Here is a 14,632-nt window from a genome sequence, read left to right as displayed (position 1 = left end):
CCTCCGCATCACCCCCTGGCACCGAACCCCCCTGAAGCGCGTGAAGATAAAGTGCCCTTATCGTTGCATCCAAGCTGCTGCGCGTTGCAGGTGCCACTGATGGCGGCGTTTAAGCCATCTCCTTCCCTCCCCCCCTTCCTTTTCTCGCTCTCGCAGACCTCCTTCCACGTCACCTCGCACGCGTTCTCCAACACCCTGGCACAGTGTGGCATGTACAGAAATAACGGGCTCAACACCTCCCTGGAGAAGAGCCACGTCACCGGCCCAGACAACTTCATCACCGCCCATGACCACCTCAACTTCCATCCCAGCTACAACCCAAGCGGCCCGTCGCACTGTTAGACCCGCAGCAGTCATGACGATATGAAGCCACTTCTGTGGCTGCCTAGAGAAAAAAACCAAAAAAAAAAAACCCCAAACCCACGAGCAAGCAAACAACGGCGCTGACCTTACCCTAAATCTGCTGCTAAGCCTCATCGGAAAGCGCGGCGGGAGACACTACGTGGTTGCAGTGTAGCTGCTAAATGAGGTCACGGGCTGTTTTATCAAGAATAAAGCAGGTTTCCACTCCAGTCGCACCCTGTGCCATCAGGCTGGACGAGGTGCCCCCGTTGGAGCACTGGGCTTCAGGTTACCTCTCCTGAACGCAGACGTGGGATGTCACGGTTGTTATCGCCAAGGAGAATAAAACTCTATCGACCGTCAGGAAAATAGTTCGTATGGCACACTGAGCAGCAGCAGGTTAACAGGCGTGCTTCGCACCATTAACCACCTAAGTCAGGATTTAATGAGAATTTTTCTCCTGAACACAGGGGAAAAAAAATAAAAATCTTTCAGCTTGGTAATGTGAGACTTGCCATTACAATGTGATGAATAGCTGCAAAATTAGCAGGTTAAAGGTAGCAGTACACATCTAAAAATACCGTGTCGTGTTATGTGTCGTGTCCCCCTCCCAGACTGTTGTATGTATTATTTTTTTTTTTGTACCAGGACTCCTACCCAGTAACAGTCACAGATGTGGCTTTGGGGGAAGAGCAGTTTAAATCTGTGTTATCAAAACTGAGTTCAGTCATTTGCTGGGAAAAACACATACAGCCCCTTTGGTACTAGATGAAAATAGCTAATTTACAGAGTGAATGTTACTAGGAATAATAATTTATAAAGGCCTAATGTGATTAAGTGTCAGTTAAATAGCTCATAGGAACCATTTTACTTCATTTATAGGCAGCATATAGTTATAAATACTAGAACAATATACACTACACATACATACTCCCTTAACCTTTTCTCTATCACTAATGATTCTTTAAACTCTTGGCTCACGTACCACATTATCATTAAAAATTCAGATTTTTAAACTGTTTCTGTACTATTTAATGAATCACCAAACCGCATGTTTTCCAGGGGTATTCATTAAGCCTTTGCATTTCTTGTAGAAAGCATGTTTGTCTTTCTGAACCTCTCAAAACTCCAATGTTTTAAGAAACTATTCAAAAAAAGACAACTAAGCAGAAAGAAAACATTTTCTTAAGTTTTATTGTAACAACTGTAGTTACACAGCCAGTGAAACCGCATCATTTAGGAACAACTTAGCACATTTGGCTTAAAAACTAGGCTTGAAGAGAAAATAGTCTGCCTGTTATGGATGAGAAACGGTCCTACCTCACAGGTATAACATACTGCTAGTATGTATTAAAAATAAACTTAATACTTTTCTAGCTGTTTGCTAAAAAAACAACCCTAAAAAAAAAATAGTGTAACAGTATGTCCAGGTACCACAGGTTAGAAATATTCCTTATTTTTATCATTTTTATATAGTCTCATGGACTGCACAGGAAGCATGACGACGATACATTTAAACATCCTGGCAAGGTAGAGGTATTCTGTTTAGTTAATAAAATCACTAAGCAAAAATCTCAAGTCCAGAACTGAACAGTGTGTCAGGCCTGCACTTGTGCTTCTTTTAAACATTCCAACCCCGTCGTAGCTACGTGTTCCTGGACCCCCCGGCAAGATTTCCCTCACGCCTACCAAACAATTCTGGTTTTCACTCCAATGCGTTTGGTTCTCTCAAACAGAAGAGCAGCTGATTAAATTCACCTTTGCAGAAAACACACCGGCATGTTGGAACAAGTAAATATACTAAGCAGAAATGGGCCTGAAAAGTTAACTTTAAAAATATTTAACATCTGAAAATAAATAAGCAACCCTCCATCATTCGCTGCTATTCTTCTATTAGAGTCTAGACAATACCTTGAGCTTCTCATAGCTTCCCTTTCTTCTCCTGAAATGAAAAATAACAGAGCGCCGAATTAATACAAACAGTTGTGACAATTTTGCATGCATTTTTATTCACAGATTTTTCTGCAAGTGGAATAACTCAGGGATAAGACTGCCTCTTAAAAATATAAATGTAGTGGCTCTTGTCACATATTTTCCACCAGTTTTCATACTTCATCTAAACCCACCCACCTCTTTTCTTCCTCGCCTTCATTTTTTCCCTTTTTGTTCTATCCTTGAACTGAAACCAGTTCCTTTGAACAGTTTTCCATGCAGTGTACCTCACGTCACCCTCCTATCAACGGTATCCTGAGATACGCTGGGGTAAGGTTGTCCAATTCACTTCCGTGGAGGTCCACCGAGAAGGGAGCAACATGCAAGTTCCACTGCAGCCCAGCCCCAAGGGACGTGCCTCTACACCTCCATCTGTCCCAGAGCACGGAGGTTTGCAGCACCTCCTCATCTCTTCTGCACGCTCTATTTCTCTGTGTCCTCACATCAGGTTGTTTACCTTCATAGAATCATAGAATGTCTTGTGTTGGAAGGGACCTTTAGAGGTCACCCAGTCCAAGCCCCCTGCAGTGAACAGGGACACCTTTAACCAGATCAGGTTGCTCAGAGCCCCATCCAACCTGGTCTTCCTTAGGTCAAAGACGTATTTTCCTTGTGTTTGCTTTCCTACATTTCCCTATTTTAGTGGGCTTAAGAAACACTGACCCGTTTGTCCAGGAGACCAAATCAACTTTTTTTTTTTTTTAATTTTTAAGAAATACCTGTACAGATTCCAAATATCATCCTGAAGACGACGCGTTTTACTGCAGAGAACCTACCCCAAACAGTCACTTTCTGCTCTGTATTTTAAAAGCAAGATTTTCACTTTTGCAGATAAAATTATGTAAGGCTGCGCTATCAAACTAAGACAAACTGCAGTTCTTAAGGGTTTGAAAAATTAAAAGCATGTACATTAATAAAAGAAATGGCGGCAGAGACGGTGTGTTCCTTGTATAAAAAGCAGCTAAACGTCAAAACACATGTTCCCGAAATAGCAGCAAAGAACTGTTTATAAAAAATTAAGGTAGTCCTGGTGGTCCCTTGAGGATCCTTGAAGATTGCCCTTCCTGAAGCACAGAAAAATAGTCACTGTGATAAAAATAAAACAACATACCTATTTTTGAAGCCCTGAGCAAGTGCAGTTTTATCTGAGAACTCTGGTATTGCAGTCAGGATGCTGGAACTTACCAGTAGCCATAATAAAATACACTGAGTAGTTTAATAACTTAACGTTCAAATTAGCAAGTTTTGTGCTCTGACTGAAAAAAAAAAAAAATCATTGTGCATTTTTTAAAAATATAAACCAGCACTCATTTAAAAAAAACCCCAGAAACGTAACTTCTTTACATGCTTGAGTAGACCTGAGTTCATGGTTCCATGCATCTACTGCAGTAGATAAAGGATCAAATTAATGCCTCGGGAGGGCTGAAATAATGGAAAAAGGAGCTTGTTCTGGGCACTCAGCAGAGCTGTCACTGGAGTGCTGAAAAGGGCCAGGAGGGCGGATAGCCTGTGCCTACGCCACGGTTGGCTGCCTGCTATGATCAGCATCAACAGGAAGGAAAAAATGCTTTTGGTACTGCTTCTATCAAGATTCAACCTCAAGAGATTTGTACCGTAGTCCCCAACTTGGTACCACATGCGTGGGCCTCTTGCTCATGAATTTATTCTCACTCAATATAATATTTTCTACTCCTCAGCTGTTCAGCCTTTAATCTGTAACGTGTAAGAGCGATTTCATCTTGCTCCAAGACACCAGGCTTCTCTTTTCTGAATGAGTGATGAGAACTGTACCCAGAATGACGGCATTGTCGGCAGAGCCATGGCACTCTTCTTACGGCTGCGGCACCAATTCCAGAGATGTTCGTTGACCCACATCCCCCATGGGTGCTTGCTCCTCCTTGGCAAGTCAGCAATGGGACGAAGTCTGGAAAAATTTCTTGCCAAGACAAAAGACAACAGGGAGGACTTGCAAGGTAGAAGGGAATACCCATAGCATAGTGGTAGAGAAGCACCAAAGGTGAAGGATGGTTTGAGTATCACAACAGCAGCCTTCCTTCCCTCCCTCCCACCCTGAAGACTAGCTCAGAGTCTCCGTGCCTTCTAGGAGAACCTCAGTGCTGGCTGTTCAAGAGAGCACGTTCATCCCATCTCCACACCATCAAGGGCTCCTGGACTGACTACCCCCCATCTTTGATAGCGGAGCAGAAAGGATCACGTTGTAGTCCTGGATGCTGCAGAAGCTGTGCTACAGAGGATGCCCTTTAGAGATTGTGCATGCGCCCTGAGTGACCAGTATCACCTGCTGAGCTCTGCCTCAGAACCACAGAACCCCTTTTGTAACCCTTGTGCTACTAATGGAGAGGGGCAAGCACAAGGGAAGGCTCCACTTCTTGACCACAAACACCAGGAAAGAAAACTGCTGTTAGGGTGTTGCTAAAACTGTAAAAACCCTTCTCACCTCCCAGAATACCTGCAACTTTTTTTGCCTATGCACTCTGTAGATTCTCCTGCTTTGTTTTTTGTTATTAAAACCAATATTCCCTTAAACAGACACATCTTTAAAGGTCTGGATTCTGTCTCACAGTCACAAGGAAATGACACGCCATTGTCACACAGGGGATTACGGTCTCAGACAGCGGGTGGCTGAAGACAATAGGAGGCAAGAAGCAAGAGCAGCAGATGAAATGAGATCCTGTTCCCAGGTTCAGCTAACACAAACCTTGTGATCGTCTTCAAGGGTGACATCCTTTACTCACACACGTTACTGGCAGAAGCTAATTGCATCTTCCAACTACAGCCAGGAGAGTAAAAAAAAAAAAAAAAAAACAAACCCAAAAATACTTCTCACTAAAGACGACGACACAAATCAGAGGAGCACTCTGGTTTCACGGTCCATGGTCAGAACCCCATTTATTAAACATTATAAACTTATCAATGTACACCATTTCCTATATACAAATCAAGTTTATCAATTTAAAAAAGTGCTGTCTGAAATTAGGTTTTATTTAAAGCACAAGGTAATGGGAATTGCATCTTAACTGGAAGTGAATCAGTTCACGAGTAGCATTGAGAACACAGACACAGCGACAGGGGCACAAGACACCTTTTAAGTCTTAATGTTGATTTACTGAAAACTTGAAGGAGAAACATTCAGCTTATTTTATACAAACAGTACATAGTGCTTCCATCATCTCTATTAAAATTAAGTACACAGTTTAATCCTTTTAAAGCAAGGTACTCTGAAAACTTCTATTTTAAAATACCAGCCTATTTACCTATTCCAAACAAAAGGCCCAAATCCTGCAACTGAATCAAGGCAGACAAAAATATATGCCTGTGTAGATGGACTGCAGGCACGCGAGCCAAGTAAAAAACACTTTTCGAAGGTATCCTACCACAAAAATGAGATGATCTAGCGTACAGATCTTTTAAACAAACCAACCAACCAACCCAAGGACTATAAAAAGGTGGCCGGACAGTAAGAAATGTCAAGTGACCACTCTAAACATGTTAAAAATGTAACTGCACAACAGTATAAACACACAAAGGATGTTGTTGATTTCTCTACAGGCCACGGTTACTTGCTCTACTCTATGCTACAACCGCAGTTTGCCAACATTCTGCAAATGCAATCGCACCCGGGGATACGATGCCATACCGGAGCCGTTCTTGACTGCTTTTGCTCCATTTTGCAACACTAAGGCCAGCCTCCAGGAAGACTGCTAAAGTGGCTGAGAAACAAAGCGATACTGAGTGGTAGTTTGGCTGAGAGAAGTTCTGTAGAAGACTAGATAAAGAGAATATCGGATCAATTCACAGGGACAAGATGTGAGAACAAACTACTCAAAGGACTTCGCTACGCACAAATGAAAAGGAAAGAACCAGCCAACAGCTAAACTTCACACCTTTTAGATTTTTCAGTGAAACCGGGGGGGGGGGGGGCGCTGTTTTGTTGCTTTTTTGGTGATACAAACGTGCTACTTCAATCCCATTTGAAGTTAGTATAAATAAAAAGATAGTAGTGAAAAATTGCTTTATTCTGGCTGCTGGAAATGGAGGCAGATAGCACTACCAGTATGAAAGAACAGTGCTGAAAATATCCTTGGCGTTTACATTAGGGACTTTCTACAGCAAACCTACAGCTTTGTTCTATTGCACAAGAATTGTAAATGAAGATAAAAGTTCACAGAAATGTAACATTTTAGAAAACACTTTTGAAAAAGGAAAGTAAGGGCACTCAATTCAAGGAAGTTCATTCAGGAAACCAAAAGCCACCTCTGGGTAACTGCAGGGCATCAAAGTTAGACTTGAGAATAACGAGGAATTGTTTCAGCCTCGCAGGCCCAACAGTACGTAAATCTAGCGACATCCACAGAAATCACGTTGTCTGACCAGACACGCTCCTTCGCGTTTCTCCAACTGCAATTGTGCTTTGCATCACCTGCTGGCAGGAGGTTTCCTGTATTCAAAAGGTACTTTCAACAGCTGCCGAGGTCGCTTTACACAGGACGTGCAGACGGACCGATCCACTTTATTTACCTGAATTTGCACTTGTATCTTCAAGGATGGATCTCCACACCTACAGCTGCGCTGACTTCACTGGAGATCTGCTTAGTGAACTCACCCAACAGTCCTCGGGTGGGAGAACTGAGACCCCAGCATAAAACCACTACGTAGGATTGTCCTAAGGCAGCTTGAATATGAACAGATGTCAGATACTCTGCTCCAAAAGCATAACGTTGCTATCAAATGCTGTGTTTTCCTAGGATCTCTTAACAGATTGCCAAATATATTCTGTGCGCAAACAGGTTTCCTTTTGATATATGATTAGAGGCCTCATAATTTAAAGCGTGATTAGCCAGTATCTTCTTATCTACAATAACTACAGCATCCTGTAGTAATGCAAGCCCTAAAAATCATTATAAAAAATATTTCCTTAGAGCACTTTAAATAATTTACAAAATTCTACAAAAACTATGTATGTTTATCCATGATATCCCTGTTAAATAGAAGCATTTTTCACATTAGCGTGTGTATGATATACAGATATCGGCATCTCTCACTATCTCTCATGTCTCAAGTTTTATAAAGGTGATTACAATGATAGTTATTTTCTAAAAAGACTGTTATTGTAAAAAAAAAAAAAAGTGTACTTACATATTTGAAACCTTTCTTTTCAAGAGGGAATCTGGGCAGTCCCCTGCAGGTAGGTCAGTAAATTTTGCACAGGTTTTGTCTAAAACTTCCTGCCCTTGGTCCACTTCACAAGCAGTTTCCCTATTCTGCAGGACACCTATTTTTCCTTCCAAGATGGAGCTGGAGGCTTGAATTTCTTCCTGCCTGCCACTGTCCACTTTTTCTTTCTTAATGCACATCTGCATACTGTTATTTGTACATGCTCCTCCACTAGTTTTATCTGCTGCTACTGCTGTCACATTTAGTTCCTGCAGCGGGCAACCTAAACTTGGATCTGGCCTCTTGTCCTGCTGGTTATTCTCTCCCTTACTGCACGCATGTGTATTCTGCTGAGATGTGCCTCTGCTAACTTTATCTGCTTTTACCACTGCCATACTGTGTTCAGGGTGTGGGGGATCTAAATTTGAACCGGCCCAGCTGTCTTTGTGGATATCTCCTTCCTCAATCCACATCTGCATGTTCTCAGCTTTGGATGTTCCTCTGCAAGCCTGATCTACTTTTACTGCTGCCACACTCCGCTCCTGCGAGGGGAGGCTCGAGTGTGAACCCGACTGGTCTCCTGAAGCACTGGCCTTCCTGCAACCCTCTGCTTCCTCTTTGATATACAAAGGAGCAGCCTCCAGTCTTTCACAGGTTTCTGCTACACGGGGACTTGACACTTCCACAGCGAGCTTCTGAGAAGAACTGGATTCTTTCATTGCTGTCGTACACTCCCCACTAAATTCGCCTTTTGGGCAGGGGGCTTCTCTTCCCTGGTTAAGTACATCTGTATCCTGGGAAGCTACCTCCGTTCCTAATGCACTGCTCTGGGCGAGCAAACGCTCTGCTTTCTGCTTTTTGTTCAAAAGCATGGATTTCTTCCTGTCCCGAGCATATTTTAGACCTGCAATAAATTTACTCGAAATCTTTAGGTGAAAGGTATTCTTTCTTTTAGACCTAGACTTTGCGTTAATTACTTTCCGTACTTTACAACCTTCATTTTTGCTGGTTTTAGCCGGAAGCATTTTCTGCACAGGCTCTGTATTAGTGACATCCTTTTTACCTGTTGTGTTCCCAGGTAACTCCCCACCACCAGCAACACCTTTAGCCCCCCCCACTCCTTGCTTAGCTTTTGACTGACCAGTAGTATGAAGATTAACATTCTCCGCAGAGGAAGCAGATTTCCCACTGCCATGTAACATTGCACTTTTCCCTTCCGTTCTCTGAGAGTTCTTCAACTCCTCAGTTTGCTGAGGTACCTCAGTCTTTTTACTCTGAGCCAGCATGAGGTCAAGCTCATTTTCAACCGGCTGTTGCTTTGCTTTTCCTTTATTAGCAGTTTGCTTGGTCACTCTCAATAGGTCCAGAGTTGCATCATCTTTTTGCATCTCTGAATTGCTTGCAGAGTCTTTAGCCTTTTCTGCCAAAAACCTCCTAATTTCCTGTTCGATGCTGTCATCGCTGTCCACTGAACTGCTGTCATCAGCGTCTGACGCAGCTGTGAAAGTACATTTTTTATATTTAGCTACCTGCGGGTTATTCTGGTTTGAAGTTGGTTTAGGTTTATATCCTTTTTTAAGCTGTACGTTAAACTCTAAGTTCTTCACGGTTTCTGGTTTTTCATTGGTAAGTTTGACACTTACATTGTCTGGAGGATTTCTGGTTGCATTCTCTTTCACAGCCTTTCTAGGTTTTGAGAGGCAGCTTTTCAGCAGCATGGGATTTTTACATTTCCACTCATTTTGTTGGAGGCTACTAAATTCATCTAGCAGCTGAGTTTCTGCCTCGCTAAATCTGACTCTCTTTTTGCACTGAGATTTCTGGTCCTTGGACTTCTTCTTTAATTTCCTTTTAGACCGTAGAAGGTCCTTGATAGCACTATCAAGGTCCTCATCACTGTCAAGAGAACTGCTCTCATCATCCGAACCATCCCTCTCTGGAGTTTGGATGGTATTTTTCATAAGCTTTCTTGCGCTGCTCTGAACCTGCATAAAAGGGTTTACAGAGTCCAAGGCCGCACATCTGCCAACAGATCCAGATAATTCAGAAGACATCAGCTGCTGCTGCCTGGTCTCTTTGCTACTGAGCCTTTGAGCATCACAGAGTTCTGCAGCACTGCTCAGGGCACACCCCTCTTGGAGCACAGGAAGTTTTGAATAGTTACCTGGCTGGAAAAGTCCTGTCTCCAGCTGTTCAGGTGGTTTTGATGCACCTTGTTTTGCTATTCTGCCTTCCCTTTTAAGTCTCCTTTTACGACTCAGCGATAGCTTCAGTGTTTTGGGAAGAGAAGGCTCAAGGGTACCGGTGAGGCTGTTTTGATCAGAAGGCAAAGGCATCTGGATTGAGTGTGACAGGCTGGGAGGCTTTGTTCCAAGGCTTTCTGACTGTGCTTTCAGAGCCAAAAAAGCCCTGATTTCTTGCTCTATGCTATCATCGCTGTCCACAAGGCTGCTGTCACTTTCACAACGGGAGGACGAGAGAAGCTGGGGAGAAAAGAAGGAGTCTGCGGCAAGTGATTTGTTGTCACTTCCCATTTGGGATGGCATGATTGTTTTGGAAATATCAAGGATAGCTTCCGCACACATGAGTTCTGCAGATGTGTCTGCTCTGCAAGAGGCCTGCAGTGTGAGCTCGCAAGCAGCAATCTTGTTTTCCGGAGGTGCAAAGTGTCTGGCTTTTTTCAGTGGTTTGAACAGCTTGTTAAATTCATTGCTGGTGCTTTCTAATTCTGTTGACTTTGAATTAACGTCTTTTCTCTTGTTGCTTGTAGGGCTTTTATGGATTTCTGGTGAGGCACTTTTTGTTGAGCTAATCGTCAGGCTTGCAGAAATGTCCGCCATACCCTTCGTATCAAATTGTTCTCTCTGCAAAGGGACACCATCTCTTGGGTGACCTGCCTCTTTCCTGATCTTCTCCAGCTGATAAAGCTGAATGGCTTCTTCAATGCCATCATCGCTACTCGAGTCAGATGTGTGCATGCTCTCGTTGATAAGTGCTCCCCTCGTCTCCCAGTAATTAGCTCCATTTTCTTCATTTTGCTCCACTAACCAGGGCTGGCTGGCGGTGGCCATTTCTAGATATGCCTGGTTCACTTGGCTGAAATCACGGGGCTCTTCTTGGATTTCAGACTGCAAACACTTGGACTGCGTGCTGGTTTTCTGTAGCTTGGGATGGTGTCTCAAGAGAAGCGCATTACAACCTTGCTTTATAGCACCACAGCTTGTTTTGTTTGTTGGTTCTTTGTTGCATTTTAGGACAGATCTCACATGGGCATCTTTTTTATCCTCCCCAATTACGCACTTACTAATTTCTTGCTGCTTCTTCTCATTCAAGAACTGCACTATTTCAGCTTGTATGCTCTGTTCAAAAGAGTCGTCGCTACTGATGCTCTGAGGGGAAGCAGGCTGTAGCCTTTTACCAATTCCCAGGTGGTCAGACAGGTACTCTTCAGAGAGCATCTCAGCTTTAAATTTCACAGGGAGAAGGTTACTAGCCATTTTGTTCTGGGAGAATTCTCTCTTAAACCTTTTGTCTCCGCTTATATTCTCAGAACACTCTGCATTCCTTTGCAGCAACTGGTCACTTTTGCTTTTTGCTTTCAAGTACTCTTGAATGGCTTCCTCTATACCTCGGTCAACAGAATCATCACTATCAGAATCGAGCAAGGGAGTCCCAAACCCCACGTTCTCTTCCACCTCGGTGTCGTCTGAATCCGCAGGGCAACCGCACTTGGTATATTGAGGATGCTTCTGCAGCAGCGTGGTGCTAGACGTGACTCTGTTACTGGTGCCCTTTTCTCCCTTGTGTTTCTTCTGCGTAATACAATCATACTCATTGTTCATACCCAGGGGAGACTCTTGACTTTGCAGGTTGTTTATGATCATCTGAACTTTTGCACTTACAGAGGTTCTGTTGATGTCCCCTTCAGATTCAGAGAAGCAAACAGGATATCTACAATTCCTTGCTGGTCCAAAGGACTCCCATTTCGTCTGAAGAGCTACCAAAGGAGAAGCATTCATAAGGAACATTCTAGCGGACAACAGCGAAGTCCACAACAGAACAGTTTTTCAGACTGGTCTCTCTTCCATCCTACAATAAAGAAAGAGAAAAATATTTTTTTATTATGCATCTACCCTCTAGAAGTTCCACTGGTAACGTAAATTGTAAATTATTAACACTCGGACTTACTGTGCCAGATAATCACAAGAGTTACTCCTTGACATCACTTTAACGGGTAAATCAGTCACTACCGCCAGTAAGGATAAGACAGAGCACTCATCGCTCGTGGTTTCCAGTATTTTCTGGCACAATGATAATCCAATTCAGGTAATTATCTTCACTTCTGAAACTCTTCCTGCACTTTTCATTGAAGGTTGCCCTCTCTTTTGCGCACATCCCTACATAACCGTGTATTGTCAAGCCTCACAAAGAATCACTCTGGCGATACCTCAGTGCACAGGCGTGCGTTGATCCCCTTCTGAACTAACACTGGCTTCATTTTTTTGCCATGAACTTTGTGGCAAGAGAAAAAGAACAATTTTAAGGGAATCTTTCATAAAGAAGTGGAATTGGTGGGAGTGGAGAACCCTGCAAAATATTCTGCTCCCTGTGCTTCCTTTGGCATAATTGCCCTTTTTAAAGAACTCCCGCCATGCATAGCTCAGCTTTTCGGTTTTACAACGAAAACAATGTTGGCTATGTCCACATGGCGTATAATGGGCGGACATGAAGCAAGCTTGCCCATGATCCGAGATGGTGGAACACAGACCCACTCTTATTCAAAGAGCAGAGCGACTGCGTTAGCAGGATGCCTGAGCTCACACACCAGCCCGAGGCAGCTTCTACTCGTCCTGGCTCGGCATTAAGCACACACAGGCGAGGGACTCGGGGTAGCTCAGAGAGAAGGAAAGGGAGCTTACTTCTTCCTGAAGCATACTACGCAGCAACAACCCTGAGACATCAATCATTCTGGCCTCACCACAGGGTAAAAGCTCTTGGTAAACACCTATCTTTAGGAGTTTGCAAAAGCAGGGTGAAGATTATGAATGATTCTTTGTGTTACGGTAGAAACCCCAAGCAGAATGAAGCCCGGTTTCATTGAAAAGGGAAAAAAGCCACCTGGAAAATGCCAGAACCCAAAGAGTTCACAACTTCCACGCGGTCCCATGAGGGCTGAAGGTTTCACCTGCAGCATCGTTTGGTGGGATCAAAAGAGCCTCTGGCTGACACAAGGGACACAACAAGCCACAGCAGCAGAGCTTTTTTTCAAGCCCAATTCGCAGTTTCCCCCCCAGCCCCAGCGAGCCCCGGCTGCAGCGCGGCGCTGGACTCCACCGACCTACAGAGTCGTGCTTCTGCCTCTGAATCCCCTCCGACCTTGCCCTTGTCAAGTACTCTCTACTTCTGGTTTCAAATTAATCAGTGGCAATAAATATTTTAAAGAATTAATGATTCTAAACTCTTTAAACCTTCTATTTATTTGCTACTGAGAATAAGATAACAGACAACCAGGGAAGCCAATGCTTTATCACTTCCAAAAAGAGCACAGTGCTCCAGCGAAGAACGTTCTGTTTAACATGACAAATGCTTTTGTCAAAATTATTCTGGGACCTCTGCTCCGGGAGCAGTTTTATTGCCATCTTGTTAATAGAACAGAATATTCTTGAAATCTTATTGACCAAAGCAGAGTGACCCTGAACGCGCCTTCCAGGACGTCCGCAGCGTGGTTAGCTCTGAACACACCAGTAATAACGCTTTTGCCGCTTCTTTTGCTAGTTCTCTGCTGCAGAACGTCTTAGCAGAATAAATTTTAACCCAAATTCCGGACAACCATTTCCGATTTGCTTTTCCTCAGTGGCAATTACTTTCACAACATCGTTCCTGCAGAACTGAAGTTTTAAGTGTAGCGATCAAGAACATCCCTCCTGGGACGCAACCTGGAGCAACCCAACACACTCTGTTTTAACGTCGACTTTTTAGCTAAATAAAGAGAGTTTTGCCTGACTTCTGCTCCCCGCCTGCCAATAAAGCACAGGGCTCCCGACCGCTCATGCGTTCGGCCATGGACTAACTGGGGAGGGATCCCACAGGCAGCCCGCCACCACCCGGGTCGGAACCCACGCTTTCAGAAACACGCGAACTGAATAAACGCGCAATTTCTCAAGTAGCCTCCCAACACATTCGCTAGGGCCAACATAAATTAAAAACATTTTTCCTTGTAATAAGCAGCTAAGGATCAAAAAGACAGAAATTAGAATACCTAATTATCTTGAAGAAATGCAATTAACACACTTAAGCTCCCAGCTTCATTAAAAAAAAAAACCCAACTTATTTCCTATTAACCTACTTATTTCCAGTTTCCAGGAAAGGGGCAGGTGCCTTCCTTACCCCGTGCTGGGATTGCAGTCGCGCTGCAAGAATTACACGGGACTGGGATGAACTTTCCCGCCCCAGCGCTGCTTCAGGCCAGGGCACCCACCCAGGGGTGCAGGCTCTGAGGGGGCACCCACAGAGGGCATGAGGGGACACCCAAAAGCACCTGGAGGCTGTGTGAGGGGGAACGTGAGGGGACACAAACCAGGGGACACCCACAGAGGGTATGAGGGGACACCCATGGGGGCTGTGTGAGGGGACACAATGGGACACTCGCTGGGGGGCACCCGCAGGGGCTGTGAGGGGACACTCAGCCGGGGGGGCACCCACAGAGGGTGGGAGGGGACACGAGGGGACACCCAGCCGGGGGGCGGCCACAGAGGGGCTGTGAGGGGACACTCAGCCGGGGGGGCACCCACAGAGGGTGGGAGGGGACACGAGGGGACACCCAGCCGGGGGGCGGCCACAGAGGGGCTGTGAGGGGACACTCAGCCGGGGGGGCACCCACAGAGGGTGGGAGGGGACACGAGGGGACACCCAGCCGGGGGGCGGCCACAGAGGGGCTGTGAGGGGACACTCAGCCGGGGGGGCACCCACAGAGGGTGGGAGGGGACACGAGGGGACACCCAGCCGGGGGGCGGCCACAGAGGGGCTGTGAGGGGACACTCAGCCGGGGGGGCACCCACAGAGGGGCTGTGAGGGGACACTCAGCCGGGGGGGCAACCACGGAAGGGCGGGGGAGGGGGCATCC

At 45.0% G+C, this 14,632-nt stretch overlaps 2 protein-coding genes across 2 annotated transcripts in view; both read right to left on the bottom strand.

The window, feature by feature from the left end:
- The window catches only part of MRPS2 (mitochondrial ribosomal protein S2), a 2,489-nt gene extending 2,277 nt beyond the window's left edge, over positions 1 to 212 (bottom strand). The window contains exon 1 of the mRNA XM_009642285.2: positions 174 to 212. Within this exon, the coding sequence (XP_009640580.2) occupies positions 174 to 212 (39 nt within the window). The remainder of the gene's footprint in view (positions 1 to 173) is intronic.
- Positions 213 to 2,211: 1,999 nt separating this feature from the next.
- Positions 2,212 to 11,594, bottom strand: PPP1R26 (protein phosphatase 1 regulatory subunit 26). Its single transcript, XM_009642266.2, has 2 exons — positions 7,492 to 11,594; positions 2,212 to 2,284 (listed from the first exon to the last, which is right to left on the bottom strand). The coding sequence occupies exons 1-2, from the start codon at positions 11,535 to 11,537 to the stop codon at positions 2,236 to 2,238; spliced, it is 4,095 nt and encodes a 1,364-aa protein (XP_009640561.1). The 5' UTR covers positions 11,538 to 11,594; the 3' UTR covers positions 2,212 to 2,235.
- Positions 11,595 to 14,632: the final 3,038 nt, after the last annotated feature.

This window comes from Egretta garzetta, unplaced genomic scaffold (genome assembly GCF_000687185.1).
Source record: "Egretta garzetta isolate BGI_Z169 unplaced genomic scaffold, ASM68718v1 scaffold417, whole genome shotgun sequence".
Lineage (NCBI taxonomy): Eukaryota > Metazoa > Chordata > Aves > Pelecaniformes > Ardeidae > Egretta > Egretta garzetta.
The sequence above is the reverse complement of the archived record's forward strand: the minus strand, read 5'-3'. Positions and strand labels throughout refer to the sequence as shown.